This window comes from Littorina saxatilis, linkage group LG2, assembly GCF_037325665.1.
Source record: "Littorina saxatilis isolate snail1 linkage group LG2, US_GU_Lsax_2.0, whole genome shotgun sequence".
Lineage (NCBI taxonomy): Eukaryota > Metazoa > Mollusca > Gastropoda > Littorinimorpha > Littorinidae > Littorina > Littorina saxatilis.
The window spans coordinates 77,687,601-77,715,325 of NC_090246.1; the positions used below are offsets into that span (position 1 = coordinate 77,687,601).

Consider the following 27,725-nt stretch of genomic DNA (forward strand, 5'->3'; position numbering starts at 1 on the left):
AATGGTCAAAGGGAAATAACCTTGTCAGTTGGTGGCAGTGAGAATGGTTATTTCCCTTTGACCAACGGGGGTGTTTTTCCTACCTCGGAGGAATTTCTTGTTTTCTTTCTGTTTTCAATGTGTTCTGAAATAATGAAACAGCAAGGCCAGGAAAGCGAGAGGCACTTAGCTTCTTGTAAGAATAGGTTTCACATAGGGAATAGGGTGATAAACCCTGAATATCAAGCAGTGCTAAGTTAGGATGTCTTACAACTGCATGTGTTTTCAGTGCATTTTACTGTCGTTTCTCTGGTTTGAATGTGTTCTGAATTAATGCACACCTTCAGCAAGGTCAGGAAAGCGAGAGGCATGCACTTGCCTTCTCTCAAGAACAGATTTCACATTAGGCACATGCAGTGCTTAGTTAGGATGTCTTGCAACTACATGTGTCTTCAGTGCATTTTACTGCCAATTAGTAAATACAAAAAAGGTGTGTTGGCCAAATTATCATAACACTTACTTGCATCTGTGACTATGTATTTTAAACTCAAAACTGAATACATGTATGTAGTTTAACACATCACCCTTTCCATGGATTTTACAGAGGCACCTGGCAAGCCAGTTGGACCACTGGAAGCCACAGATATCCAGAAGACAGCCATCAACCTTCGGTGGAAGCCACCCACAGACGACGGAGGCTCCCCGCTGACAGGCTACATTATCGAGCAGAGAGATGCTAAGAGGACGATCTGGAGCAAAGTTGCCACTGTCAAATCTGATGTCAACTCTTACAAGGTATGTTTTGCCGTTGCTGGTGCTGATGATGCTGCTGATGATGATGACGATGACGATGATGACGATGATGATGATTGATGATGATGATAATGATGATGACTTGGACAATACTGCTGACAATAAGATTGGTATTGTATAATGAGTAATGTGATAATAAGAAAAATGGAGAGGAAAAAAATAGCCTCTCTATGTCACAATGACCATCACAATTGATTACAGTTGAGAAGTGCAGGTAGATTGCAGGCTGAAACATGATTGTTTATTTTGTTCTTCTTGTCTGTTTCCCATTAAATTACATATCTTACCCAACTCACATATAGCAATTAACCCTAGTTCAGTGCTGGTAATGCTGTATGCGTCCCCTTGGTAACAAGGGAGACAACTCTAAAAAAAGAGTGACCAATACCCATACTGGTATCAAGGCCAGACCAATACTGAGTCTGTCTTCAGTATGCGTGCGCATATGCCGCCATTTGTAGTCATTCCTACCTCAGCGCTCAGTCAAGTTGGTCGCTATTTTGTACGCTCTGGCTGTTTTGCAGCCGTTGTCACTGAGTCTTTTCACTTTGTTACATTCCTCTTGGTTTTCTACTCTTCGTTTTGACTTCGCTACTATGTTGAGGTGAGATCTTTCCTTGTCTTTTCATGATTTTGGCGGCGTTTTTGGCCACAATTTGGACTTAATAGGGTTAGGGTTTAGGGTTAGGGTTAGGGTTAATGTCCTGCTATTACCTGTGCTCCCCAGGTGCCCTAACCCTAACCCTGATTATTTGACACATGATTGCTTATTTTGTTGACCTTGTGTCTTTCCCAACAGGTTTCCAAACTGATTGAAGGCAATGATTATCTCTTCCGTGTAACTGCGGTCAACAAAGAAGGAACCAGCAAACCTCTGGAATCAGAGGTCTTGACTGCCAAGAGTCCATTTGGTAAGTCATCACTTTTATTAAAAATTGTGTGTGTTCTTATGTTTAGCATTCTTTCACTCATTAAAAACAGCTTGATTCATAAACAAGGAGCTATCCTTGATTGGCTCAGAAAGCAGTTACATTGTTTTTAACGTAAAAGCAAAAATGAAAGGAATGCACTCTTTCATTTTGTCAGCAGAAGAACTTGACACTCACACGGAGACACCAACAGACAGACGCTGACACAGACACAGAAATACACAGAGACAGACAGACAGAGAGACAAACAGACTGACACACGCACGCACACACACACACACACACACACACACACACACACACACACACACACACACACACACACACACACACACACACACACACACACACACACACACACACACAAACACACAAACACACACACACACACATCAAACCTATCTTCAACATGATATGTCTTCCACTGCAGACAAACCATCTGCACCAATGGGACCACTCAAGGTGTCAGAGATCACTGAAGATTCTGCAGACCTTGAATGGAAGGCACCCGAGTCCGACGGTAGAAGTCCGCTCACACATTACTACGTGGAGATGCGCGACACTCGCAGAACCGCCTGGACCAAGGTCGCAGATGTGAACGCCACAACCACGAAATACACAGTGGGCAAACTGTCAGTGGACAGCGAGTACATGTTCCGTGTTGTCGCTGTCAACGCCGAGGGAGAGAGTCAGCCTTTGACCACAACTACTCCCATTGCACCCATCAAGAAACTCAGTGAGACTTTTTTCCCTCTTTCTCTTTGTTTTTGTTAAGGCTAATTCCACACCAGAAAAGGTGCGATAGCTGATACAGTTTGAATAGAGATTTTGAGGATGTCGGATTTTATGGTATGAAATGCTTTGATAATGTCAGAAAGATGAGGTTGCTTTCTGCATTCTGAGGGCCTGGTCAGGTATTTTTTATTTAAGTTGGAGACATTTGAATAGTCATGTCAAGAATAGTTGATTATTTCTTCAAAACTTGCTTTTAGTATTGCTGTTATGGTCAAAGTTTCAGTTTGGAAGTTGATGCGATGAACATTTACCCAGAGACAAATAGTCATCATTTTATTTTTTTTATTTATTTTATTTACGAGGATTTATATTGCGCATGTATCTCACCACACAAAAAAATTCTTTGAAATGTGTCAATCTGTGAACATTTCTAATGTCCTGCTATTACCTGTGCTCCCCAGGTGCCCCCGGTGCCCCTGGTCAATCTGTGAACATTTCTAATCAGTAATGTCCTGCTATTACCTGTGCTCCCCAGGTGCCCCCAGTGCCCCTGAGGACATCCATGTGCGCAAGGTAGGCAAGAACTTTGCTGACCTGGAATGGTCTCCACCCAAGTCTGATGGCGGTGCGAAGATCAACAACTACCGCATCTACAAGTCCACTGTCCTCCCAGCTGTCTGGGAGGATGTGGCCAAGGTGAAGGCCTTTGACACAATGTACAAGGTCGCTGACCTCACCGAGGGCCAGGAGTACCTGTTTGGCGTGGCTGCTGAGAATGAAGTTGGCGTTGGCAAAATCAAGGAAACTGAAATGTTTATCAAGGCTGCCAAGCCTCTGGGTGAGTCGCTATGTCATTGTACATTTCAAGTCAGCATACAAAATACAGTATGTTTTGCTGCCTAGAATTCTGCAGGAATTTGTCTAAGTGTTAGTGTGAAAACACATACGCCCATGCTGATTAAAAAGGTGACAAAATTGTTTAAAAGTAAATTCAAGAGTCACATTTATTTGTTGATAATATCTGAAAGCATAGATGAGGGTTTCTTTCATCTAAAAGCATATAGATCTCCATCTGTGTATCTTAAAACAGAAATTACCTTTCATTGTATGTGAAAGCAAGATCACCATCTCTTGGTTGTAGTTTAGAGCAACGAAGCCATGAATTTTGTCAGATTTAGAGAGTTAAGAATAACATTTTTTCGCCTGTTTCCATATGTTTCATTCAATATCTCCTCCACTTTCCCTTCAGAAAAACCATCAGAACCTGAGGGACCGATCGAACTGGTCGACCACACTCGCGAGAGCCTCACCCTGTCGTGGAGAGCCAGCGAGTCTGACGGTGGATCTCCCATCCTGCACTACATCCTGGAGCGCCGGGAGGGCTGGAAGTCGTCCTGGACCAACCCAATCAAGGTCAAACCTGAAGGCCAGAAACTGACGTGTTGCGTGCCCAACCTGAAGGATGGGCAGGACTACCATTTCAGAGTCTACGCTGAGAACACTGTTGGTGCTTCACAGGCTATTGAGACTGAGACTCCTTTCAAGCCTCGCTCTCCATTCAGTGAGTTGGCATTTTGGCATGATATATACTCCACTCAAGAGATTGTTAATGCTGTTTGCAATGGTATGATACTTTCTTAAGTGTTGTAATTTTTGGGAAAAAGAAAAAGATAGCTTTTGAGATGTTGTATTGTTTGCCTGATCACTGTCATTAATGTTGTCAGTAAGTTTTTGTCTACAAACTTTTGTTTCGGGAACAATCGATCACTGTGAATGTTTTCTCTAAATTTTTGCTAAAAACCTCTGTGTCGGGGAACCGTTGTGGTCAGAATGTAGCATGTTTATTGAAAAGAACTAGAATTTTAAAGACGACATATATATGTTTTTCTGCGCTTTATTGTATGTTTACACATTGCTTGACTTTTTTGTCTTATTTTATAACAGAATGATATTTATTTGAATCTCTTTAATTCTATTTGCACAGTTTCATTGTTGTTTCTTCCTCATTTTTGTGAGGGAGATGTCACTGGTAGAAACTGTAATCTAATGATCTTTTAACAATTACATTATTCAGTGCAAGCCTTTACTTACAAAGCATATTTGTTATTACAATGTCTTTTTTGTTTATGCACACGTTAATGCTTTCATTGTTGTCATGGTATTTTGTGATTCTCAGTTGAAGACATTGCAGATTACCCAACCTTTTGGTAGTGTACATGATAGATATACTTTTCCTTTAGCTTCATCTCTATGCATTTTTTTTAATGTGTATTAAGAATATGCACACTTTTCATCTTTCTTCCCTTGCACATTTCTTCACACCCACCATCCCACCATCTCCGAACAAACAAAGTTCTTGTCCATCCTTTTCAAAGAAAAACAAGTCGCGTAAGGCGAAATTACTACATTTAGTCAAGCTGTGGAACTCACAGAATGAAACTGAACGCACTGCATTTTTTCACAATGACCGTAGTCCGCCGTGCAAAACGCAGTGAAACTGACAAGCCTGTTTAGCGCGGTAGTGGTTTCGCTGTGCTGCATAGTAGGCTTTTCTGTACCTCTCTTCGTTTTAACTTTCTGAGCGTGTTTTTTAATCCAAAGATATCATATCTATATGTTTTTGGAATCAGGAACCGACAAGGAATAAGATGAAATTGTTTTTAAATCGATTTCGGAAATTTAATTTTAATCATAATTTTTATATTTTTAATTTTCAGAGCTTGTTTTTAATCCGAATATAACATATTTATATGTTTTTGAAATCAGGAAATGATGAAGAGTAAAATGAACGTAAATTTGGATTGTTTTATGTAAAAAAAAAAATAATTACAATTTTCAGATTTTTAATGACCAAAGTCATTAATTAATTTTTAAGCCACCAAACTGAAATGCAATACCGAAGTCCGGCCTTCGTCGAAGATTGCTTGGCCAAAATTTCTATCAATTTTAATGAAAAATGAGGGTGTGACAGTGCCGCCTCAACTTTTACAAACAGCCGGATATGACGTCATCAAAGACATTTATCGTAAAAATGAAAAAAACGTCTGGGGATATCATACCCAGGAACTCTCATGTAAAATTTCATACAGATCGGTCCAGTAGTTTACTCTGAATCGCTCTACACACACACACAGACAGACAGACACACACACACACACAGACACACATACACCACGACCCTCGTCTCGATTCCCCCTCTATGTTAAAACATTTAGTCAAAACTTGACTAAATGTAAAAATGAACAGATACAGGAAAATGGCTTTCAAATTAATTATAATCACATTACCCCTTGACTACTTTTAGTACACTGCCAAAAGGTTTGTTGCTGGTCAGACTGATACGTTACTTTGTTCTTTTTGTGCTAACACTTCTTTGTTATAAGCATGCATTAACGTACACTCCACAGAGGTGCCAGCGGCCCCAGAAGGGCCTATAATTTATGAAGACATCCAGGAAACATCAGTGGTAGTTCGCTGGAAACCTCCCAAAGACACGGGTGGAATCCCCCTCACCGCGTACCACCTGGAACGCAGAGACAAGAAGTACTACACCTGGATAAAGGTGGACAAAACAAAGACGTCTGTCACCTCCTACTGTGTTGAGAATCTTCTGGAAGGCGGCGAATACCTCTTCCGTGTCTTTGCCGAAAATGAAGAGGGTCTTAGCGCTCCTTTGGAAAGCCTGCAGGCAGTCACCCCACACAGGCCTCCAGGTTGTTAGATTTGAGAGAAAATGTAGCTTTAGGAGAAAAATGATATCGTAGTTTATTTGAGGATTAACACTTTATTCTGAATGTTGTTGTGTGGTTGTTGTTGTTTTTGGTTCCGAATTTCATTTCTATTTGTTATTACTGACTACATTCACAAGTTTATGATGTAATTTAAACTAACTTGTTACGGTTCAAATTTCTTTGCTGCTCTGTTGTAATTAACAAACTGCACTTGAAGAACTATCAACTGCACTTTGCAATGTTATGCAATGTTACAAATTAAAACAAAAATATTTACACATTGAAGATTTAGCATGTCGATACTTTATATTTTTTTACTTTAATTTAGCATGTAAAATGGCATCAAAACATTAACAAAAGTTAATAAAAATGTAATTTCTTATATTTTATTTTATTTTCGTGTATGAAGAGTTCAAGGAGAGTTTGTTTTTAAACCTGCACTTACTGTCAGATGAAAAGAAGTCAGTACGTACAGTGGAACCCCCCTTTTACGACCTTGATTTTTCAGAATTTCTGTTCACAACATCTGTAAGGTTACCCCCATTTTAAGACTCCTTCCTTTTTAAGACCTGATTTTCTCAGATTTTTTAAAGTCTTAAAAGGGAGGCTTCCCTGTATCACTGTCATTTATAAAAAAAAGACGGTAACACTGTCATTGCATCAGAAGACAGTGCTTGATTTACTGCAGGTTTACAAACAAACTCTCACGAAAAAATGTATCTAACCTACTGCCCCTCTCTCTCCCCCAAACCACACCCCTTTCTCCCTCCACAGCGGCCCCGTCAGTGCCCACAGGCCCTGTGCGCTTCACAGAGATCCAGGAGACGTCTGTTTCCATGGACTGGCTGCCGCCAAAGGACGACGGTGGAACGCCAATCACCGGCTATGCCATCAGCATGGCGGAAAATGACGGAGAATTCACCGTGTTAGGTCAGGTGGATGGCAAGAAGACCAAGATGAAGGTCAAGGACCTCAAGACGGGCTCACGCTTCATGTTCAAGATCTCCGCTGTCAACAAGATCGGCTCAAGCAAGCCGCTGGAGTCGGACTCTGTTGTACCTCAGAGAGAGCCAGGTGGGTTATAATTGCACAGTAAAAGTGCTAAGATTCAAGTTATAGAGAAGGGCAGGGAATGGGTAGGGTTTGCGAAACAATCATTTTTTATGAGAATTGATGTTTTGTTTAGTTTGCACTGGTCTCTGATATTCAGGAATTGCAAGCATTAACTGAACTTGTATGTGCATCTTAAGTGTATTATCTTTCACAAGCATTTGACAACCTGTACATTTGCTCATAATTATTTTGTAATGGAAACAAATGTTCTACAGAGTTATGTTGATTTTATGCATACTGTTCTTGCCAAAGTGCAGTAACACTCCTTTGTGGTTTTTCCAGAGCCACCATCCAGACCACAAGGTCCCATCAAGGTCCTGAGCACCACCAAAACGTCAGCCACCATCGAGTGGCGCGCTCCAGAGGATGACGGAGGCTTGCCGCTTTCAGCTTACGTTCTGGAGAAGCGCGAGTTCCCTCGCTCCACCTGGAGCCGTGTGGACAAGATCAGTCCCGACATGACCAGTAACACCATCCAGAACTTGACCACTGGGTCAGACTACTTCTTCCGTGTGATGGCAGAGAACAAGGCTGGGCCCAGTCCACCTCTGGAGATGGACAAGCCTGTTAGGATCAAGAGTCCTTATGGTGAGTTGGGGTTAAGGAATGATTTACTTTAACTCGGTCTCAAAGCAGAAATGTCAGTATTGTTCAATGAAGAGCATTAAATCCTGGCATGAAAATGTATTGATTGGAACAAGGGAAGTTTAACTAGATTTAGGCAGCACAATAATCTTGATATACTATTTTTCTTTTTAAGTTGAACAGGTCTGCACAGTGCAGCAGAGAAATAAAAATCCTTGAAGTTTTGTTGCCAGAGTCATGCATGCTTTCATTTCCACATATTGTAATGATCGTCTAGCCTCATCATTAAAATGCAATCATTTGTGAAACTGAACTTTTCACTATCCCATTGTCATTCAATGCTCCCCAGGTCTTTAACCAACAGTACTTCAGCATTCAAACTCTTATCACACAATTTTCTCTTGACAGATGTGCCATCAGCACCAACAGGCCTGCGCGTGTCCAACGTCACAGATAAATCAGCAGATGTGTCTTGGACCGCTCCGGACAGCGACGGTGGCACGCCCATCACCAACTACATCGTTCAGACCCGCATCATCCCTCGTTCCACCTTCACCACCGTCCAGGAGACAACAGAAACCAAGGTGACCTTGACCGGCCTTGTTGCGGACAGCCAGTACATGCTGCAGATCATCGCAGTCAACGCTGAGGGACAGAGCCTGCCTCTGCAGTCCAGAGAACCCATCTGCCCAGAGAAGATCCTCAGTAAGTGTTTGAAAAGTCTCTTTTCATAAGAAGAAAACCTTTGAAATAACTGGACTGCGAGTGTTTTCAAATATGGAACAATAGCTCAATGAATTTTGATATGTCAGTAGAGTTTGAGAAATATGGGTCTTAATAGAGCGAGTCTCATATAATGGAGGTGAATTTAGTGACACTCTGAAGAAAACATGTGAGCAATTCAGGTCTTGTAGTAGAAGGAGTCTCATATAATGGAGGGTCTTACTAGAAAGGTTCCAATGTAATATTTTCTTTCAACATTGGTCTACTGTATCTTGTCAGAACGTATGTGTCTTAAACATATTGATACAAAATTGACTAATGTTTGTTAAACTTCAGGTGTTCCTGATGCACCAGCGTCATTGCTGATCAAGAACATCACCAAGGACGGCCTGACCTTGGAGTGGACCCCACCAGAGAACGATGGCGGATCCAGGGTCCGTCGCTACATCATAGAGAAGTCTCTGAAGGGCACAGACAAATGGGAGAAGGTCACCACAGTCGAGAGCTTCAGAACTCAGTGCACAGTCGCTGATCTGGAGCGAGAGAAGGACTACTTCTTTGCTGTGTCCGCAGAGAATGATGTGGGCATTGGCGAAAAGCAGAAGACAGCCAAACCAGTGAAAATGGAAAAGCCTATCTGTGAGTTGAATTGCAATTTCAGTGACGTTGTAGATTGAGGATTAGTCAGCAAGCATTGTTGAATCAGTTTAGCGTTGTTACAGCTAATTCTCACATCAAACTTAAAATATCATTTTGCTTTCTGATGTGCAAACATTACTTGACTCCACAGGTATATTTTTTGCATGACCCAACCTGTCAGTTGAAAAAAGATTAGGCAACCAGTGACACACTTACTAAACCACCCCACTTTTCTCTCAACAGTCCCACCATCACCGCCTACAGGCCCTCTGGTGATATCAGACGTGACCAAGACCAGCTTCAAGGTCACCTGGAAGGCACCAGAGAAGGACGGTGGATCTCCAGTCACTCACTACTCTGTGGAGAAGCGCGAGACGTGGAAGACAAGCTGGACGTTGGTGGAGCGTGTCCCTGGTGACCGTCTTACCTGCGACCTGCTCCTTCTGCAGGAAGGTCAGGACCTCCTTGTCAGGGTCAAGGCCGAGAACGTTGCTGGAGAGTCCAAGCCTCTGGAATCGGAACATGCCATCACACCAAAGAGTCCTTACAGTGAGTATGCTTTTTATTCTGATAACTTTTAATAACTCCAAGCTTTTCTTGTTTTGTGTGTGTTTATTTAAGGAAAAGAAAGACATGAAGGTTTACATAATAGGCTCAAAACCAAGACTTCGTGACATATTTTAAATGGCTGTGGTTGAAGACATAGCTGGAACAACAGAATTTTTTCATTTTTCAAGTCTCTAAACTTGCTTTTGGCCCACACAATATGTAATTCCATAGCTATAAACTAATGAATCTCTCCTTGTCTCTGCAGAGAAACCATTAGCCCCAGAATCACTGACGGCAACAGACGTCACAGAAACAGCAGTGTCGCTGAAATGGAAGCCACCTACCAGCGACGGAGGACTGCCGATCAAGTCCTACATCGTCGAGCGTCGCGACAAGCGCTGGGGTTCATGGGTTAAGGCCGGAACCACCAAGGGCACAGTGACGACTTTAGATGTGGATGGCTTGGTGACTGGACAGGAGTACTTCTTCCGTGTCTCTGCCGAGAATGAGGAGGGAGTTGGGCCAGAAACTGAGATGAAGGAGCTGGTCAAACCAACAAGGGAAGCTGGTGAGAATGTCATTTGATTTGGTTTTGAACTGTAGAATTTTTGCAATGGTTGTCCTGATTGATGGAGTCCATTGTAGGGAGCAAAGACAATACAATAAGCATGGTATTTCAAGAATTGATACACAAGTTTACGATTAGAACACAACACTATTTACTCTGTTTCAATTGGGCTGCACAAGTTTACAATCACAACACCACAGCAATAATGTCATTTGCAGCAAAAAAAGACAAGTCAGCAGTTGTCTTTTTTCAGTAGAGCTGTTCCAATATTTAATCATTTTGATACAAATGTTAGTGGAATCAACATCTTTGTTGAATGATATGGTTATTATGAGAGTATGATGTACTCATTTTATTGACCATCTATCAAAAATATCTTCCAGTTGTTCCTGAACCTCCTACGGGACCCGTCTACTTCAGTCACTTGGATGCAACAAGTGTTGTCCTTGACTGGCGTGCGCCTCGAGATGATGGCGGTGCCCCTGTGCTTAACTACCGCATTGAGGTGTCGCAGAACCAGGAAACCTGGACAGAGGTGACCATTGTTGATGGTGACTTGACCAAGACCAAGGCAAAGAACCTGGCCACAGACAAGAAGCACTACTTCAGAATCTTCGCCATCAACAAAGTGGGAACCAGCAAACCGCTTGAGTCGGATGCTGTTACACCAAAGAGGCCTGTTGGTAAGTCACTGTGTCCTTTTTTTTTTATGTCAATCTCAAGTTGAAAAAGTCTATTTAGTTTAAAAGCAAAATGTTTGTCAGCTTGCGAAACTCTGTACCGTATTTGACGGATTACAAGACGCACCGTTTTATAAGCCGCACCCCCGACTTTAAAAAAAAAAATTGGGACGAGCCACGTATAGGCCGCGTCACTATATTAGCCGCCGTCGAAAAAAATATAATCAGATCGTGTCAATCAATCAAAACAACCAGGCAAACGAAAGTACGGTGTTTGGCGAAATCGGCTCCGAGAATAAACAAGTGAAACAAAGAAGAAAAGTGAAAAAGTTTGAAGAAAAATATCACACACACAATTTGTAACCAACACATAAATGATGCCATAAATGATGTCTCATATAATGCTTCCCTTTAGAGCTTCAAAGTTATCTTTTGTTTGTAATTCATCTTAATGAAATTTATATGTTGTTTTCCTAGGACCACCGGGAAAACCAGTGGGACCTTTGGAAGCAAAGGCCATCACCCGCGACTCTGTCCAGCTGGACTGGAAGCCACCTCAAGATGACGGAGGCTCGCCCATCACTGGCTACATCATTGAGAAGCGTGAGGCCATGCGCATGACATGGAGTCGCGCTGACAAGACCACAGACGACCAGACGACGAGGACACTGAAGGGACTTGTCACTGGAGATGAGTTCTATTTCCGTGTGGCAGCCGTCAACAAACAGGGAACCAGTGAGTTCCTGGAGATGCCATCCCCTGTCACTATCAAGAGTCCATTTGGTAAGGTTGCGGTTGGTGTACGGTTATTGTACTTAATGCTTTTGAGTTGCTTATTTGTTTCAAGAGAAAGTTAAGAGACTACATTTGTTTTGTTAGCTGAACACTTTCATCCTGAAGCTTATTAAAAGCCACAAGTGTCCACCAGTCAGTTTGTACAACTGTCTAAAAAATTGCATTTAGTATTACTAAAAGTAAATATATCTTTTTTTTTATTATTTAGAAAAACACAACTAAGGTACATGAAGACTGTTAACAAATTGTTGAACCATTTATTTCAGCTTCCATGCTTTTAATGATGAAGTATCTGCTTTGTATCGACTAGAATTAGCACTTGAAACAAAACTCCAATTCTTCTGTGCACACAGATGTACCATCAGCACCCAAAGGACCGCTGAAGGTTCTGCGAGTGACAGAGAATTCAGCAGAGATCGAGTGGGGTCCCTCAGAGTACGACGGTGGCACTCCCATCCTGCAGTACTCCATCGAGATCAAAGAGTCCCGCAGAAGCATGTGGGGCCGTGCAGGTGTGGTGGATGCCATGACGACCAAGTACACAGCCAAAAATCTGGTTGTGGACTACGAGTATACCTTCCGCATCCGTGCCATCAACGCTGAGGGAGAGAGTGAGCCACTGGATGGAGAGGAGTGTGTCGTCCCTCGCAAAAAGACTGGTGAGTTTTGTGGTGAAACTATAGCTAATCTGTACATGTTTGGTGGGTTGGTTTGGTTTGGTGTGATTACCTTATTTGACCAGGGTATAGGGCTAAACATGGGCCTGGCGACATAGCCCCACCATAGACTTTGTTATAATAAGTACACAGTGGTCATTACTCAATAAACTAGTCCTTTGTAGCAAGTTGGTTGGTTCCCTAGTCAATATAACACTTACCTCGACAGTACTATTCTTGCACATTATCTATTATAGGCCGAAAAAATTGGACAAAACGCTGAGTGGGTACAATTATCTCCCATAACCATGCGCCACCGTGGATCCCAAGCACTGTCCGAGTGCTTCCCCCTTACAGGATGTAGGTGGCGCGTCCTCTTTCTTTTTTCGCGCGTGTCAGACCGGCTGTGTTTCTGCTACGCTCCCGGATTATTTTGGACTAAGAGGCTCCTTTTCTGTGTGGACTATCACCTGTTGGATTATTGTGTGTTATTCCACTTCTGGCTTGAGGCTACGTTGTGTTTCCTTCAACTTGTGCCTCCGTTTTTGTGTGGCGGACTCGGCGTGCCTCCCGTCCTACTTCGTGGTGACCGGTCGTCTGCTTCTCGTTTCGCCGCATTCACTTGAGTATTGACCTAAATTTTCTTTGAATTTTGTTAATTCTCGGTCTTTAAGGGTACGTACAGGGCGAGGTAGGATGTCTCGTCCTGTTTTGGGCTCTGGTTCTACGGAACCAGAGTCTGCCGGGGGCAACCCTTCTCCGGGCGCCCAGCGTCATGTTTTACGCACGGAGAAGGGGATCTTTCGGCGCTCCGACTCTCCCTCCCCAAACGCTTTGCGTTTGCGGCGAGGGAGGGCGGAGAAAGCCTGTTTGAGCAAGCTCAATGCGAGCTTGCTCAAACAGGCTGGGCTTGAGCCTGGGACTTCGGGCGGGGCTGCGCCGTCGAAGGTTCGGGGAAGGTCGAGGGGAAAGAAAAAGCTTCTTTCTCCTTCTCCTTCAGTGGAACAGGCTTCCCCCCCTTCGACGCCGTTGTCCGGCCCTCAGTCTCAGGCTTCAGCTCCTCCCGGTTTCAAGCCTGGGGGGAAGGTTTCCTTCTCCCCCCTGGCTCGAATCCGGGGGCAGGTCGATTCCCAACCCTCTTTGGGGGTTGGTGAATCCGATCTAGGGGCTACTGGAGAGACTCAGGTTTTGACAGCCAACGGCCATACCACGTTGAAAACACCGGTTCTCGTCCGACCACCGAAGTTAAGCAACGTCGGGCCCGGTTAGTACTTGGATGGGTGACCGCCTGGGAACACCGGGTGCAGTTGGCATTAAAATCTTTCTTTTTCCGGTGCCTCTCCTGTGCCCTCCTCGGTTTCCACCGCTGTGGAAGCCAGGAGGGACACGGGTCCTCCTCTGAACTCCCTCGCTGGGTCGTCTGCTGCTGTTTTGACAGTAGTTTCGGCCTCCTGGGGGGGGAGATCGGAGGAGATGACGGGGTCTCTGAATTCCCTCCCCGCTGGGGTTGGGATGCGAATTGACCCCGTTCAGGGCGGTCCTGTGGGGGCAGGGGTTTCAGGCTTCGTGCCTACGACCACTGCTACTACGGTTCCCTCTGACGTCCGTGTGACTGGTGGCTGTCCCTCTTGAAACGCTCCGGCCGACTAGTTACTGGACGTGGAGGTGTTCGACAGAACGTGGTACTTCTGTCGAATGGTCAGGGCGACGGGAACATTGTTTCTGTTGCTCAGACCGACACCTCCGACCGGACCGTCTTGACCCCACGCCATTCCTTAGCGTCTGGTGTTCGGGTGACGGATGGTCCGGACCAAGGGTCCGGAACGTTCCAGGCTTACGGGTCGGGATCGAACCGGACCCACGGGTCCCGACTGGACTTGACCTCCGGGTTTGGTCCGGACGGGACCCATGGTACGGGACCGTACGTGCGGGACAGTACCTCTGGCCCTTGCCGGACCCCCCGGACCTACGGGTCCGGATGGTACGGTACGGGACCAGTGTTTCGGTCGGGACCGGACCACCCGACCACCTCTGTTGGTCTGGGTGGTCTGGCACCGAACCGGAACACACCGGACCTACGGGTCCGGAGGGTACGGTACCGGACCAGTGGTCCGGTCGGGACCGGACCACTCGACCAACTCTGTTGGTCCGGGTGGTCTGGCACCGAACCGGACCATGCCGGACCTACGGGTCCGGATGGTACGGTATGTCCACGTCCGGACCGAGCCACCCGAACACTTCTGTGGGTACGGATGGTTCGGTACCGAACGGGAACGGGACCTCCGGATGGTACGGGACCGGACCGAATCTACGGGTTCGGATGGTCCGGTACCGGACCACCCGACCACCTCTGTTGGTCCGGATGGTCTGTCACCGAACCGGACCATACCGGACCTACGGGTCCGGATGGTACGGTAGGTCCACGTCCGGACCGAACACTTCAGTGGGTACGGATGGTTCGGTGCCGTACGGGACCTCCGGATGGTATGGGACCGGACCACAGGACCGGAACACCGGACCACCCTACCGGATCGGTCCGGACCACCCGACCACCTCTGTTGGTCCGGATGGTCTGGCACCGAACCGGACCTACGGGTCCGGATGGTACGGTATGTCCACGTCCGGACCGAGCCACCCGAACACTTCTGTGGGTACGGGTGGTTCGGTGCCGAACGGGACCTCCGGATAGTGCGGGACCGGACCGGACCTACGGGTCCGGATGGTCCGGTGCTGGACCGGTGGTCCGGTCCGGACCGGACCACCCGACCACCTCTGTTGGTCCGGATGGTCTGGCACCGAACCGGACCATACCGGACTTACGGGTCCGGATGGTACGGTGTGTCCGGACCGAGCCACCCGAACACTTCTGTGGGTACGGATGGTTCGGTACCGAACGGGACCTCCGGATGGTACGGGACCGGACCGGAACACCAGACCGGAACACCGGACCACCCTACCGGACCGGTCCGGACCACCCGACCACCTCTGTTGGTCCGGATGGTCTGGCACCGAACCGGACCTACGGGTCCGGATGGTACGGTACGTCCACGCCCGGACCGAACCACCCGAACACTTCTGTGCGTAGGATGGTTCGGTGCCGAACAGGACCTCCGGATGGTACCGGACCTACGGGTCCGGACCTACGGGTCCGGATGGTCCGGTGCGGGACCACCCGACCACTTCTGTTGGTCTGGATGGTCTGGCACCGAACCGGACCATACCGGACCACCGGACCTACGGGTCCGGATGGTACGGTATGTCCACGTCCGGACCTAACCACCCGAACACTTCTGTGGGTACGATGGTTCGGTGCTGAACGGGACCTCCGGATGGTACGGCACCGGACCGGACCACCCTACCGGACCGGATCGGCACCCCCGACCGGACCGGACCATTTCTTTTCTGATCAGACCCGATGGGTTCCTGTTCAGTCTATAAATGGCGGGGGTTCGTTGGCTGGGCTGACCCAACAGTCGCAGGGTTGTTGTTTTTCTCCCCCTTCGGCTGCTGGAGACGTTTCGTCTTTGGGGCAGGGGTCTTCGCGGCCTCTTGCTTCTGTGGGCGTTTCTTCACAGCCTGCTTCATCGCTTTCGGCTCTTCCCCCTCAAGCTCCCTACACTCCTGCTTTTGAGGAGTTGTCGGGAAGTGAAGAGGAGAGTGAGTCGGAGGACGATAGGGAGGAGGATCAGGGTCGCCCTGAGGTTAACACTGAACCTCTACCCTTGCCGGTTTCTGATGGAACTTCCGAAGCTATGCTTCGTACTTTCCAACAGTACATGACAGACATCACGCGGCGTCTTGACGTCACGGATGCCTCTCTTAAGCGTCTGTCGTCTAGTGTTGACACACAGGACGTGGACCCGGGGTCTGAGGACGAGAGGCAGGAGGCTCGTCCTCGCACAGCTAGAAGGACGTTTGAACAGTTTCAGGACGTCCTTCCCTGAGACGCCCTCTCGTCCTTTGAGTCCGCTTCGGCCCGGGCGCGGGAGGCTCACGCCGCGTCTGCCGGCGGCTCGTTTTATGAACGATCCGGCCGCCGGCAATTCGCGTTCCACCCTAGTCTAAGTGCCACGGTGGAAGCGGCAGCACATCGCCTGAGGAGTACAGATTCACGTGCAAACGCGACCTATGTTCCTCGGGAGGACGCGGGTTCAGTGCCATGCTTTCCTTCGGGAGGCGCACCTCCACTGTTTCCTCGTGTCCAATCTGTTTCGTCCCTCCCTTTTCCCTTTGACTCTCGAACTCTCCCTTTCCAGACTTCGAGTGTTTAGGGTGGGGCTGACGGTGATGTGTTCGTTGGGGAGGTGCCTTCGGTCAAGAAGGTGGAACTGAGCTCTGCTTCGTTCCACAATCTTGAGGCCACCGTTTCTTCCACAGTCGAGGCCCAATCACAGGCCTTGACATGGATGAGCACGCTGTCCACACTGTTGGACCCTCCCAATCGGGCAGAGTCCGATTCCACTCGGGTCCTTGACACGGTTCGAGTGGATCGGGCTTTGCATGCCGTGCGATCGTGCGTGACGTCTGCGGCAGAATTGGCCATTGGAACACGGGTCCACTTTATTGGCCCTGTTCCGTGATCATTTTCTGCCTACTTCTATAGTGCCTCCGGATATGAGGAAGAGTCTGAGGAACACGTTTCCTCAGCCTTCTTCCCTCTTTCATCCGGACACTGTTCGTTCTGTGGTGGAGTCCACACGCCAGAGGAACACTGATTCTCTGATGGTTGGCCTCGCTGCTTCGGCGACGGCGGCGGGGAGTAAGAGAAGTGCTACAGTCACCTCCAGCTCCCAGCCTCAGAAGAAGAAGAAGAAGCCAGTTTCACTGCCTCCTTCTTCCTCCTCTTAGACGCCTGTTGCGTTCCCAAGCAAGACGAAGGGTGCTCAGACAGGTAAGGGGAAGCAGCACCACCAGGGGGGGTGGTCGCAAGCCTGCGCCTGCCCGCCAGCAGAATTTTCAGTGAGTCCCGGCCCTACGTTGACGCCCCCTCAAGTTGCCCCTCTTTCGTCCGGCGGTTCCCTTTTTTCGGGCCCGCGGCATGTGGGGCAGACTGGTCTCCAACCAGTTTTTCTTGAGGGTGGTGTGGTCGGGGTTTTCTCTACCGCTGTCGTCACAACCTCCATTGTCCGCTCTACCTTGGACGTTCCCCCCTCCTCGAGAGCCTGCCAGATGGCAGGCTCTTCAGGACGAGGTGAACTCGTTGGTCGAGAAGAAGGCGGTCTACCCCCTTTCTCAGCCTTCTCTGGGGTTCTGCTCCCGCCTGTTCACCGTCCCCAAAAAGGACGGCCGGTTCAGGCCGGTGTTGGACCTCTCCACCTTGAACTTGTACCTTCACAGGTGCAAGTTCAAGATGGAAACCCCTTCGTCGGTCCGGTTGGCCATCCGGCCAAACGATTGGGCCATGTCTGGGACCTCCAGGATGCTTACTTCCACATCCTGGTGGCCCCGGGGTACCGACATCTGCTCCGGTTCGTTTGGGAGGGCACGGTGTTCGAGTTTCGGGCCCTCCCATTCGGCCTGTCCTTGGCCCCTCTGATTTTCAACGGGGACAACAACACCACATGCTTAGCTTACCTTCGCCACCAGGGGGGCACCAATTCTCGGTCCCTCTCCCTGTTGGCGGAGGAGATTCTGCTCTGGTGCCAGACCAATCAGGTCCGGATGTCAGTCCAGTTCGTTCCGGGGAAACTGAACGCCCTGGCCGACATTCTCAGTCGGGGCGATCAGGTTCTCTCCACAGAATGGACCATCGCTCACAACGTTCTACAGCGTCTGTGGGCAAGGTGGGACCGTCCTCTGATCGATCTGTTCGTAACTCGATTCAGCGCTCGGCTTCCCAGGTACGTCAGCCCCTTTCGAGACATGAATGCGTTCCACTTGGACGCATTCACTCTCTTGTGGAGGCTCCTCGATGCTTACGCCTATCCCCCGACATCTCTGATTCCGAGGGTGCTGGCAAAATATCTGCAGGAACGACCAAGACTGATTTTGGTCGCGCCTTACTGGCCAACAGCTCCGTGGTTTCCAGATCTTCGCGGTCTCACCCACGTAGACCCTCTACCTCTGGATCTGGACGGGGGAGGTCTGCTCCAGCCTCGATCATGCCTCCCTCATCCACGTCCAGAGAGTCTGTGCTTGACCGCATGGCTCTTGTGCGCTCCAAACTGCTTGCACTAGGATTGCACAAGAGTTCAGTAGAGTTTTCCTTGAACGCTAAGAGGCGATCAACTAATCAGCTCTACGACTTACGCTGGAGAGCTTGGGCCACCTTCGCCTTGTCCAAGGGGATAAAGCCGCTTTATCCCTCAACACAGGACTTGGCCAACTTCCTGGTGGAAGTGTATCAAAAGAAGAGTCTTTCTTCTAAGACTCTTCTTGGATACAGATCTGCCATCGCTTCCACGATTGCGGCCGCTACTGGTCGCAGAACTGAACACTTGATCAGGTCCTCCCTCATCGCTAATGTCCTTTCGGGTATTAGCAATGCAGCGGTGTCTAAACCTCGGGTTTCATTTCCCAAGGGGGATGTCTTTCTGGTCCTCAAACTCCTGCGTAGCAATGAGTTTGAACCCCTGGCAGGCATCAGTATCAAGTTGCTGATTTTTAAGACTAATTGTTCCTCATCGCTTTAGCCACTTGCCGTAGACTCAGTGGTATTCAAGCTTTGAGTGGCCTGGACTTTGACATTGAGTTCACCACACAGCAGTGGTTGCTAGCATGGTCACGTCAGTCTAAGGTATGTTTCTTGGGTATATTTTCTTTTACGGTAGTACTGTTCGAAAATTGCCTGGGTATCTTAATCCTTGGATTTAAGTGATTTTGATTAAGGAGTTTAATACTCTACATATCACCCTCACACCACTCTGGTATTCTGTGCAAGAATAGTACTGTCGAGGTAAGTGTTATATTGACTGTAAGGCTTCTTTTTAAGCCTACTGTCTATATGATACTTACCGAGACAGTACTATTAGAGTTTCCCTCCCGCCTCCCCTCTTGATATGTTATGGGCTTTTTGAGGGTCTGCAGCTCATAAAGAAAGAGGACGCGCCACCTACATCCTGTAAGGGGGAAGCACTCGGACAGTGCTTGGGATCCACGGTGGCGCATGGTTATGGGAGATAATTGTACCCACTCAGCGTTTTGTCCAATTTTTTCGGCCTATAATAGATAATGTGCAAGAATAGTACTGTCTCGGTAAGTATCATATAGACAGTAGGCTTAAAAAGAAGCCTTACAGTCAGCCTAAGCATATTTCACAATCGAACATTTCTTCGAGTTTGTGTCATTTAGTAGTACAAATCTGCATGCTCAGAAATATATGTGTAGGTAGAGCATGTTTGTATAACTACATGAGCAAGCTTTTGTAAGACATTCATATTTGTTTCCATGGCTGAAATGTCCCCTTTCTCTTACCTAACAACAGAAGTATCACGGCCACCGAACAAGGTCAACATCACCAAGACCACAGAAGACAGCGTCACCCTAGATTGGAAGGCCCCGTCCAATGATGGCGGAGCTCGTATCACAGGGTACCATATCCAGTTCAAGGAAGACACTCCTGGTGCCACCTGGAAAGATGCTGGCAAAGTGGGTGGCTACGACACCAAAGCCACCATTCAGGACCTTGAAACTGGCAAGAATTACAAGTTTGCTGTCTTGGCCGAGAATGAGAACGGTCTGAGCGAGCCATGTGTGGCTGACAAGACTGCCACCCCCAAGAAATCTGTCAGTAAGTGCACGGTAGACTTTTCTCTCTGTGTTTAGTGGACGAGAGAGGGAGAGAGAGGTGGTGTCATGATTAATTGGAAGATATGCACTTCTGAATAGATTTGTGATTGATTAGTCATGCTGTTTTGCTTATGGCTCACCAAAAGCCAGTGTGTGTGTGTGTGTGTGTGTGTGTGTGTGTGTGTGTGTGTGTGTGTGTGTGTTTCAGAGAGAGAGAGAAATAAAAGTGGGTAAGTGTGTGTGTAGCATGTAAAAGCTATATCCCTCTCTTGATCAGGTGTTTCTGGATGCCATTTCACACCCAATTCATTTTGCTGTTTCCCCAGAACCCCCATCACCCCCTCAAGACCTTGAAGTGTCCGAGATTCGTCGTGACTCCGTGGTCGTCACCTGGAAACACAGCAAGAATGATGGTGGCTCAGCCATCACCAACTACATTGTCGAGAAACGAGAGACCTGGAAGACGTCCTGGGCTCATGTGGACCGTGTGCGCGGAGAGATGACCACTGCAGAGGTTATCTACTTGCAGGAGGGAACATCTTACAACATCCGCATCATGGCCGAAAATGTGGCCGGCTTGTCCGAACCCACAGAGCTGGATGAACCAGTTGTGCCAAAGAGTCCATACAGTAAGCTGTCTGTTTCGTTTGTTTGTCTACTTGTTTGTTGCTCTGTATGTGTATGTTTATATTTGGCTTTATTCATATTTGTCTTTTTGTGTGAAGAATAAGTAAGGGTCAATGAATCGATTTGTAATATTGGAGGACCGCGAGCAGCTGACTGTTGCACATCAATGCACTCATCCCATGGTTTGTTTGTTTGTTTGTTTGCTTAACTCCCAGCCGACCACGAAGGGCCATATCAGGGCGGTGTTGCTTTGACATATATTTGGCTTCATGTCTCACCCAGTCACATTATTCTGACACCGGACCAACCAGTCCTAGCACTAACCCCATAATGCCAGACGCCAGGCGGAGCAGCCACTAGATTGCCAATTTTAAAGTCTTAAGTATGACCCGGCCGGGGTTCGAACCCACGACCTCCCGATCACGGGGCGGACGCCTTACCACTAGGCCAACTGTGCCGGTCCCCATGGTTCCTTGATTCTTTTGGCCAAGTATTAACATTCAGCCACATTGCTTTTGAATTGTTGCATATCCAGATGATTGGTTACATAGTTATAGCAGCTTCTTGTTTTATGTTTGTCAAATGTCTGTAGCTGACTCTAATGTCAAAAACACCAGAGGGGAACCCCCCTTTTTTAGACCTCAACAAGTCTGAGAAAATCAGGTCTGAAAAAGGAGAAAGTACAAAATAAATGAGGGTAAACTTTCAGAGGTTGGGAACAGAATCCCTCATCGTCAAATGCTGAAGAAGAAGAAGAAGAAGGGAACAGAAAATGTGAGGAAACAGGGTCCCAAAAGGGTGGACGTTTTAAGTCTTAAAAGGGAGTTCCACTGAAAAGGCAGTAGCCCAAAGTCAACTGCGCAAAGACTTTGTTTTACCAAAAACTCAGTGCTAAAGCTTTGTGCAGCCAGCTTCGCATAGTCGTCTTCGCACAGTTAAGGACAGGCTTAACACCAAGCTCTATTGCTGTGTGCAGAGGTGCCAACAGCCCCAGTGGGACCCCTGGAAGTGACCGAAGTGAACAGCCAGTCTGTCACCATCCAATGGAAGGCTCCGGAGAAGGATGGAGGCCTGCCCATCAAGCGCTACGTGATCGAGCGTCGCGAGGCCAAGCGCCAGACGTGGGTGAAGGCCGACTCTGTGCGTCCGGGAACGACCTCCTGCACAATTGACAAGCTGATGGAAGGAGGCCACTACGTCTTCAGAATCTTTGCTGAAAACGACGAGGGTCTCAGCCCACCGCTGGAGTCTGACGCTCCTGTCACATGCAGGAGAGCTCCAGGTGAGGGGTTGTAGGACTTATATATGTTGAAATTTCTTGTCCCTGTTAGGAGTTCCTTGGTAGATGTTGATTTTTGGATGTAAATTGTGACACTGACGTAGAGTAGAAGCTGTTGTCGGTTTGAATTTTCGTTGAACTTTCATGGTGTCATCACTTTCCACGCTGTCATCACTTTCCACATGTGCCCTGTGGTGGTATAGCAGGTTGCGGAAATGTTTGAGAAGGAAAAGTAGGAGAGCATTGAAGTAACTGGTGTGCCTCTTGACAAATTTATATCACTATTTCATGCAAACAAAATCTTTAAAAAAAAGAACCACAACAACAACCCCAAAACACAATTTGTTGTCACATTGGAGAATATTTGTCTATATAAACAAGTGTGGATTTACATGTACATTTAGTATATGCCTGGAACTCTCTATGACAAAAGATTCACTGTAATAAATGGTTTTAACATTGTCCTGATATTGTCTTAATTACAGAGAAACCAGGGCCTCCGTCAGGCAAACTGCGGGCCACCAAAGTGACCGCAGACACCGTCACACTTGACTGGCTGCCTCCACTGGATGATGGTGGCTCCCCTCTCACAGCATTCATCATTGAAGCCATGGACAGCAAAGCTAAAGACTGGTCAGTGTGTCATGTGTTATGTGATTGAAAATTTAGGATTTGTAGTGAAATTTGTGCAGCAGCATCTTTTTACTGTGCCGTTCCACCTTGAGGCGTATGATACGAAACATACAAGATGTCATCATAGTTATTGCATACAAACGCCTATTGTCAAAGAAGAAAAGTACCTTGTGGTCTATGAAGACGGTTCTGCTCATATTGCTTTTATGTTTTTCCTTCTCACCCAGAATCGGAGTATGACAGCCAATAATTTAAGGCAGGAAAAAACCCAGCCACACACGTAAAAGCCCACTCGTGTATACGAGTGTTCGACGGAGTCGCAGCCCGCAATCTCAGAAGAAGAAGTTTTCCATTCACTATTCCTGCTGAGTTTCACCCACATTCTTCTGTGGTGTCTGTACAGGTCCACCATGGCAGAGGTCAACCCTGAGGCGTCCAAGCACACGCTGAAGAACCTGAAGGAGGGCGAGGAATACTTGTTCCGCATCAGCTCACAGAACGCCATCGGTCGCAGCAAGCCTGTGCAAATGGACTCGCCCATCACACCCAGCAGACCTATTGGTAATTTGTTAAGGGTTGTCATAAGAAGACGAAGAAGAAGAGCATGTGGTTGTCGTTTGTTGATGAAGTCATTCTCAGAGTGCCAGACAGATACTCCCAGACACACGCATCCATACACATACATAGACAGATTTACAGACTGACACAGTTATGGACACAGACAAGTACAAACATACACAAATAGACAAAAACACAGACACTGAAACACAGACATGCACACACTAAGGCACAGAGACATTCTCTTATTCAAAAGCCAATATGCACACCACAGCCGTCTCCTGGCAAAAATTAACAGCAAATAAAACAACTTGTGAACAAAGTCTTAAGAACAGACTTTAACCTCATCACCACTTCACCCACACAGAAACCCCAGGGGCACCACGAGGACCCCTCATCGCCAAGAACGAGGGCCGCGACTCCATCGTGCTGTCGTGGCAACCACCCCTGGACGACGGTGGCACACCCATCACTGCCTACATCATTGACAAACTGGACGTCCAGAGAGGAGGCTGGATGCGTGCCGCTCGCGTGGCTGGCAACGTGACGTCCCACACCTTGTCGGGTCTGATTAAGGACCACGACTTCAACTTCCGTGTGTACGCGGAGAACAAGGCCGGTGTCGGACAGCCTCTCGACCTCAAGACGCCCATCAAGGCCAAGAGTGTTTACAGTAAGTTGTGATGGATAAATGCTGATGATGATTTGCTAGCTAAGTGGAACCCCCCTTTTAAGACCTCAACAATCTGAGAAAATCAGGTCTTAAAAAGGAGGAAGTCTTAAAATGGGGGTCAATTTACAGGGTTAATGAACACAAAATGCGAAAGACAAGGTCTTAAAAGGGACGAGGCCTTAACCTTTAGCACGCCAGCGGCGATTTTCGTCGCCCAGCCATTCCCCCCCCCCCCCCCCCCCCCCTTTGCCAGCCAGCTTCGGCGATTTTCGTCGCCCAGCCTTCCCCCCCCCCCCCCCCCCCCCCCCTGCCAGCCAGCGGCGATTTGCGTTGCCAGCACAAGGCTTGTTCGTATGACCAACTTCTCGTTCGTATTTGCATACGAGAATAACGGTATTTTTAACGGCACTTGAGCCAAAGCGAGGCTCACTTCCTTCCGTTATCTCGTCGTGTCGTCTGCGCTGCATTTGAGTCGGTTTCGTCGAAGTTTTCTGCTTTTGTTTTTGCATCGATAAAGTACTTTAGCGCTTCGACAAGCAAGATGGAGGATGATGAGTTTGAAACTTTCTTTCGAGTTGTTTCTTGACAACAAAAAGTATGCGGAATTCGAACGAATTACCGAGGAAGATCTTCGCAATGAACTGTGTATCGCGGTGAAAAAAATGACAGTTTGTCAAGTGACAGTGACGGTTACGAAACGGAATTTACGAAAGTGCAGATGGATACAAACAGTGGCTGGTCCAGTTTAGTGAAATGACAGGACCAGCAAACATTACCGATAATCTGACTGCGTAGCAAATGCTTGACTTGCTTGTCGAAGAGACACTGCGTAGAAACTGACTCAAATTCAGTGCAAAGCAAGCCAGTGACAAGACGTAAAAAGTTTGCGTGTTCGGAAATGGCGACCTGTGGATCTAGTAGAGATCAAAGCTTTTCTCTGCTTGTTGTTGCTAACCGAACTATTAAGAAAATCGTCCCATGACATGCACTGGTCCACAAATATACTTATTTAGATACCAGGATCAGGAAGTTGGATGGTCAACATGATTACCTGATCAAAGGAGTTTCACCAGGCATAGACTGGTTAGTTTCACAAAATTCCACGGACTAGCCAACACAACCCCTTTTCATTTTTTATTTGTATTTATGCTAAGAAAATAAATGATGCATGCAAACAAAAATATTTTAATGTTAAATATAACCCCATCACAACCACAAAGTTTCATGCTTATTAGTGCATTTTAAAAGAAGTTGTAAGTGTTGAAAGTTAGTGGGTGTTGTTCTTACCTATAGGTAAGCAAAATAATGTGGCTACAGGGGAAGTAATGCTGGCTGCAATCTGGAGTGCTAAAGGTTAAATTGGGGGGGGGGGGGAGGGGGGGGGGGGTGTCCCACCGTACATTATGATCAGATTTCATGTGTTTTAGGGATAAAGGCTAACCCTTCATCCTTTTTTTTTGTTTAGATAAGAATTAATCATTTCATGGTTTTGTTTATTCTTTGTTGTGAAAAAAACAAACAAGCAAAAGTGCATGACTGCAGATGTTTGGCAGCATTTCAGATAAGCAATGGTTGTGGAGGAAGATGTATTGAAGAAGTTTTGCAGATTTAATTATGTTGGCAGAACAACACTGAATAGACTCGCAGTTGTTTTTGGGTTAAAGATTACTTCTTTTCAAAAATATTAGGGGCAGGGTTAGAGCAGGTGGTTTAGTCATACACTTTTATGATTCTTATGTGATAACTGTAACATGCTGTGTCCCTTTTCCTTCAATCAGATCCACCATCGTCCCCGAGAGACTTCACAGCCACAGACATCCAGGAAGATTCGGTCATGCTCCGCTGGTCGCCACCAGACAGCAACGGTGGCCTTGACATTCTGGGCTATGTGGTTGAGCGCCGCGACGTGGGCCGACAGCAGTGGTCCCGTGTGGGGCAGACAACTCCTGATGTGACCACCATCAAGGCCCGTAATTTGTTGGAGGGACGTCCCTACTCATTCAGAGTGATGGCTGAGAATCTGGAGGGGCTCAGTGAGCCTACTACCATGCTCCAGCCTATCACTCCTGAACGGCTCATCGGTGAGTCTCAGCTCTGTCATTTAGTCAATTATTGAGATATTTAGTCATTACTTATATTTTATTTTATCTGACCCAAAAGCTTGCAATCTGAGATAACTGCATATAAATGTTTCAAATGAGCTGACAGGCAACAAATTAACTTGCACTGTTGTGTGATAGGAATCAGAAGGCCAGGGTCTGCTTCACCTTTTTGCTGATTCCAAATTCAGGAAATGTATTGCAGGCTTTTTATGTGTTTGCTATACCTCTTTAAACAAAACTGGGCTGCGGATGGAAAGAATGTACACTTACTACTGAGAGCATAATGACGAATTAAATTTTAAAAGTAAGAATTGTCGCCTTAGAAAATGTTCTAGAGTGTTATTTTAAATAGAAAGCCTGATGTTAATTGGGCTTAGTCGAATTCACAAAGCCTACTTCATAAATCTCGCTGCACAAAGCTTTGGCACTGAGTGTTTGATAAAAAGACTGCGAAGTCAATTTCAGACTCAATTAAGGAAGGCCTCAAGTCCTGTGATAATGACTCCGTTTTCCTCCCTTCATAATCACAGAGCCACCAGGACCTCCACAGGACCTGATGTGCACAGACATCGACAAGGAGTCGGTCACCCTCACATGGAAGAAACCATCCAGGGAGGGAGGAGCTCCCATCACCTCGTACGTTGTGGAGAAACGCGAGGGTAAAGCCGCCTCCTGGACACGCGTGGCTGACACTGGCTTCGCTACCCACGTCTTCAACGTGGACGGTCTGATCGAGGGCTACGAGTACTTCTTCCAGGTCAGGGCCAAGAACACTTCTGGTGTTGGTGAACCTGCCACCATGAAATCTCCCGTGATTCCGTCTAAGAAGAAAGGTGAGTGGAGGGTGTGGATTAATCGAGGTGGATGGGTGGTTGGTTTTGTGTGTATAAATGTGTGTGTGTGTGTGTGTGTGTGAGTGTGTTTGTGTGTGTGTGTGTGTGTGTGTATGTGTGTGTGTGTGTGTGTGTGTGTGTGAGAGAGAGACAGAGAGAGAGACAGAAAGTGTGTGTGTGTGTGTGTGTGTGTGTGTGTGTGTGTGGACTTCTAACTATGCAATGCTCATAGAAGTCAATTTCAGCAATTTTAGTTGTGAGTGGGCAGGTATGCGTTTGTGTCCTTGCATGGATATGTGCATGTGTGTGTGCCTGATTGTACTGTTTGATTCTGTAATTGTGAGAAGGCTAGTATCAGAAAGATTAATTCTTGAGACTCTTTAAAGAAATGTTTACAAAGATAATCACACAATGTTTTGTATTACCCATTCACAGACAAGCCATCGGCACCAGAAGGACCTCTGGAATGCAGTGGTTCTACAGAAGACAGCATCACGTTGTCATGGCAACCACCAGCATCCAACGGTGGTTCACCACTCACTGGTTACGTCATTGAGAAGTCCGATGTTCGCCGACCCAAATGGGTTCGCGTTGGCAAATTCTCACCAGATGAGACCTCTGCCACCGTGTCAAGTCTGCTGGAGAATGTTGGATATTTCTTCCGTGTCATGGCCGAGAACAAGGTCGGCCTCAGCCCTGCCCTGGAGAATGAGCTGCCCTTCAAGCCCAAGAGTCAGTTTGGTGAGTTGGCCACACCCTTTTGACCTTCACTGCTTAGTTTGGTTCTGTGAGACAAA

At 47.1% G+C, this 27,725-nt stretch overlaps 1 protein-coding gene and 1 non-coding gene across 2 annotated transcripts in view; both read left to right on the forward strand.

The window, feature by feature from the left end:
* Positions 1-27,725, forward strand: part of LOC138959774 (titin-like) — a 533,368-nt gene that overhangs the window by 325,057 nt on the left and 180,586 nt on the right. Inside the window, exons 223-246 of the mRNA XM_070331384.1 lie at positions 584-774; positions 1,592-1,703; positions 2,152-2,457; positions 2,992-3,294; positions 3,706-4,017; positions 5,864-6,169; positions 6,962-7,261; positions 7,583-7,888; positions 8,294-8,590; positions 8,945-9,247; positions 9,491-9,796; positions 10,062-10,364; positions 10,748-11,047; positions 11,522-11,827; positions 12,193-12,498; positions 19,919-20,224; positions 20,550-20,852; positions 21,827-22,132; positions 22,615-22,762; positions 23,166-23,323; positions 23,688-23,993; positions 25,772-26,074; positions 26,626-26,928; positions 27,364-27,669. Coding sequence (XP_070187485.1) covers positions 584-774; positions 1,592-1,703; positions 2,152-2,457; positions 2,992-3,294; positions 3,706-4,017; positions 5,864-6,169; positions 6,962-7,261; positions 7,583-7,888; positions 8,294-8,590; positions 8,945-9,247; positions 9,491-9,796; positions 10,062-10,364; positions 10,748-11,047; positions 11,522-11,827; positions 12,193-12,498; positions 19,919-20,224; positions 20,550-20,852; positions 21,827-22,132; positions 22,615-22,762; positions 23,166-23,323; positions 23,688-23,993; positions 25,772-26,074; positions 26,626-26,928; positions 27,364-27,669 — 6,696 coding nt within the window. The remainder of the gene's footprint in view (positions 1-583; positions 775-1,591; positions 1,704-2,151; positions 2,458-2,991; positions 3,295-3,705; positions 4,018-5,863; positions 6,170-6,961; positions 7,262-7,582; positions 7,889-8,293; positions 8,591-8,944; positions 9,248-9,490; positions 9,797-10,061; positions 10,365-10,747; positions 11,048-11,521; positions 11,828-12,192; positions 12,499-19,918; positions 20,225-20,549; positions 20,853-21,826; positions 22,133-22,614; positions 22,763-23,165; positions 23,324-23,687; positions 23,994-25,771; positions 26,075-26,625; positions 26,929-27,363; positions 27,670-27,725) is intronic.
* LOC138960560 (5S ribosomal RNA) lies at positions 13,690-13,808 on the forward strand. The gene has a single exon (XR_011454035.1). It is a non-coding gene; the product is annotated as a 5S ribosomal RNA (ribosomal RNA).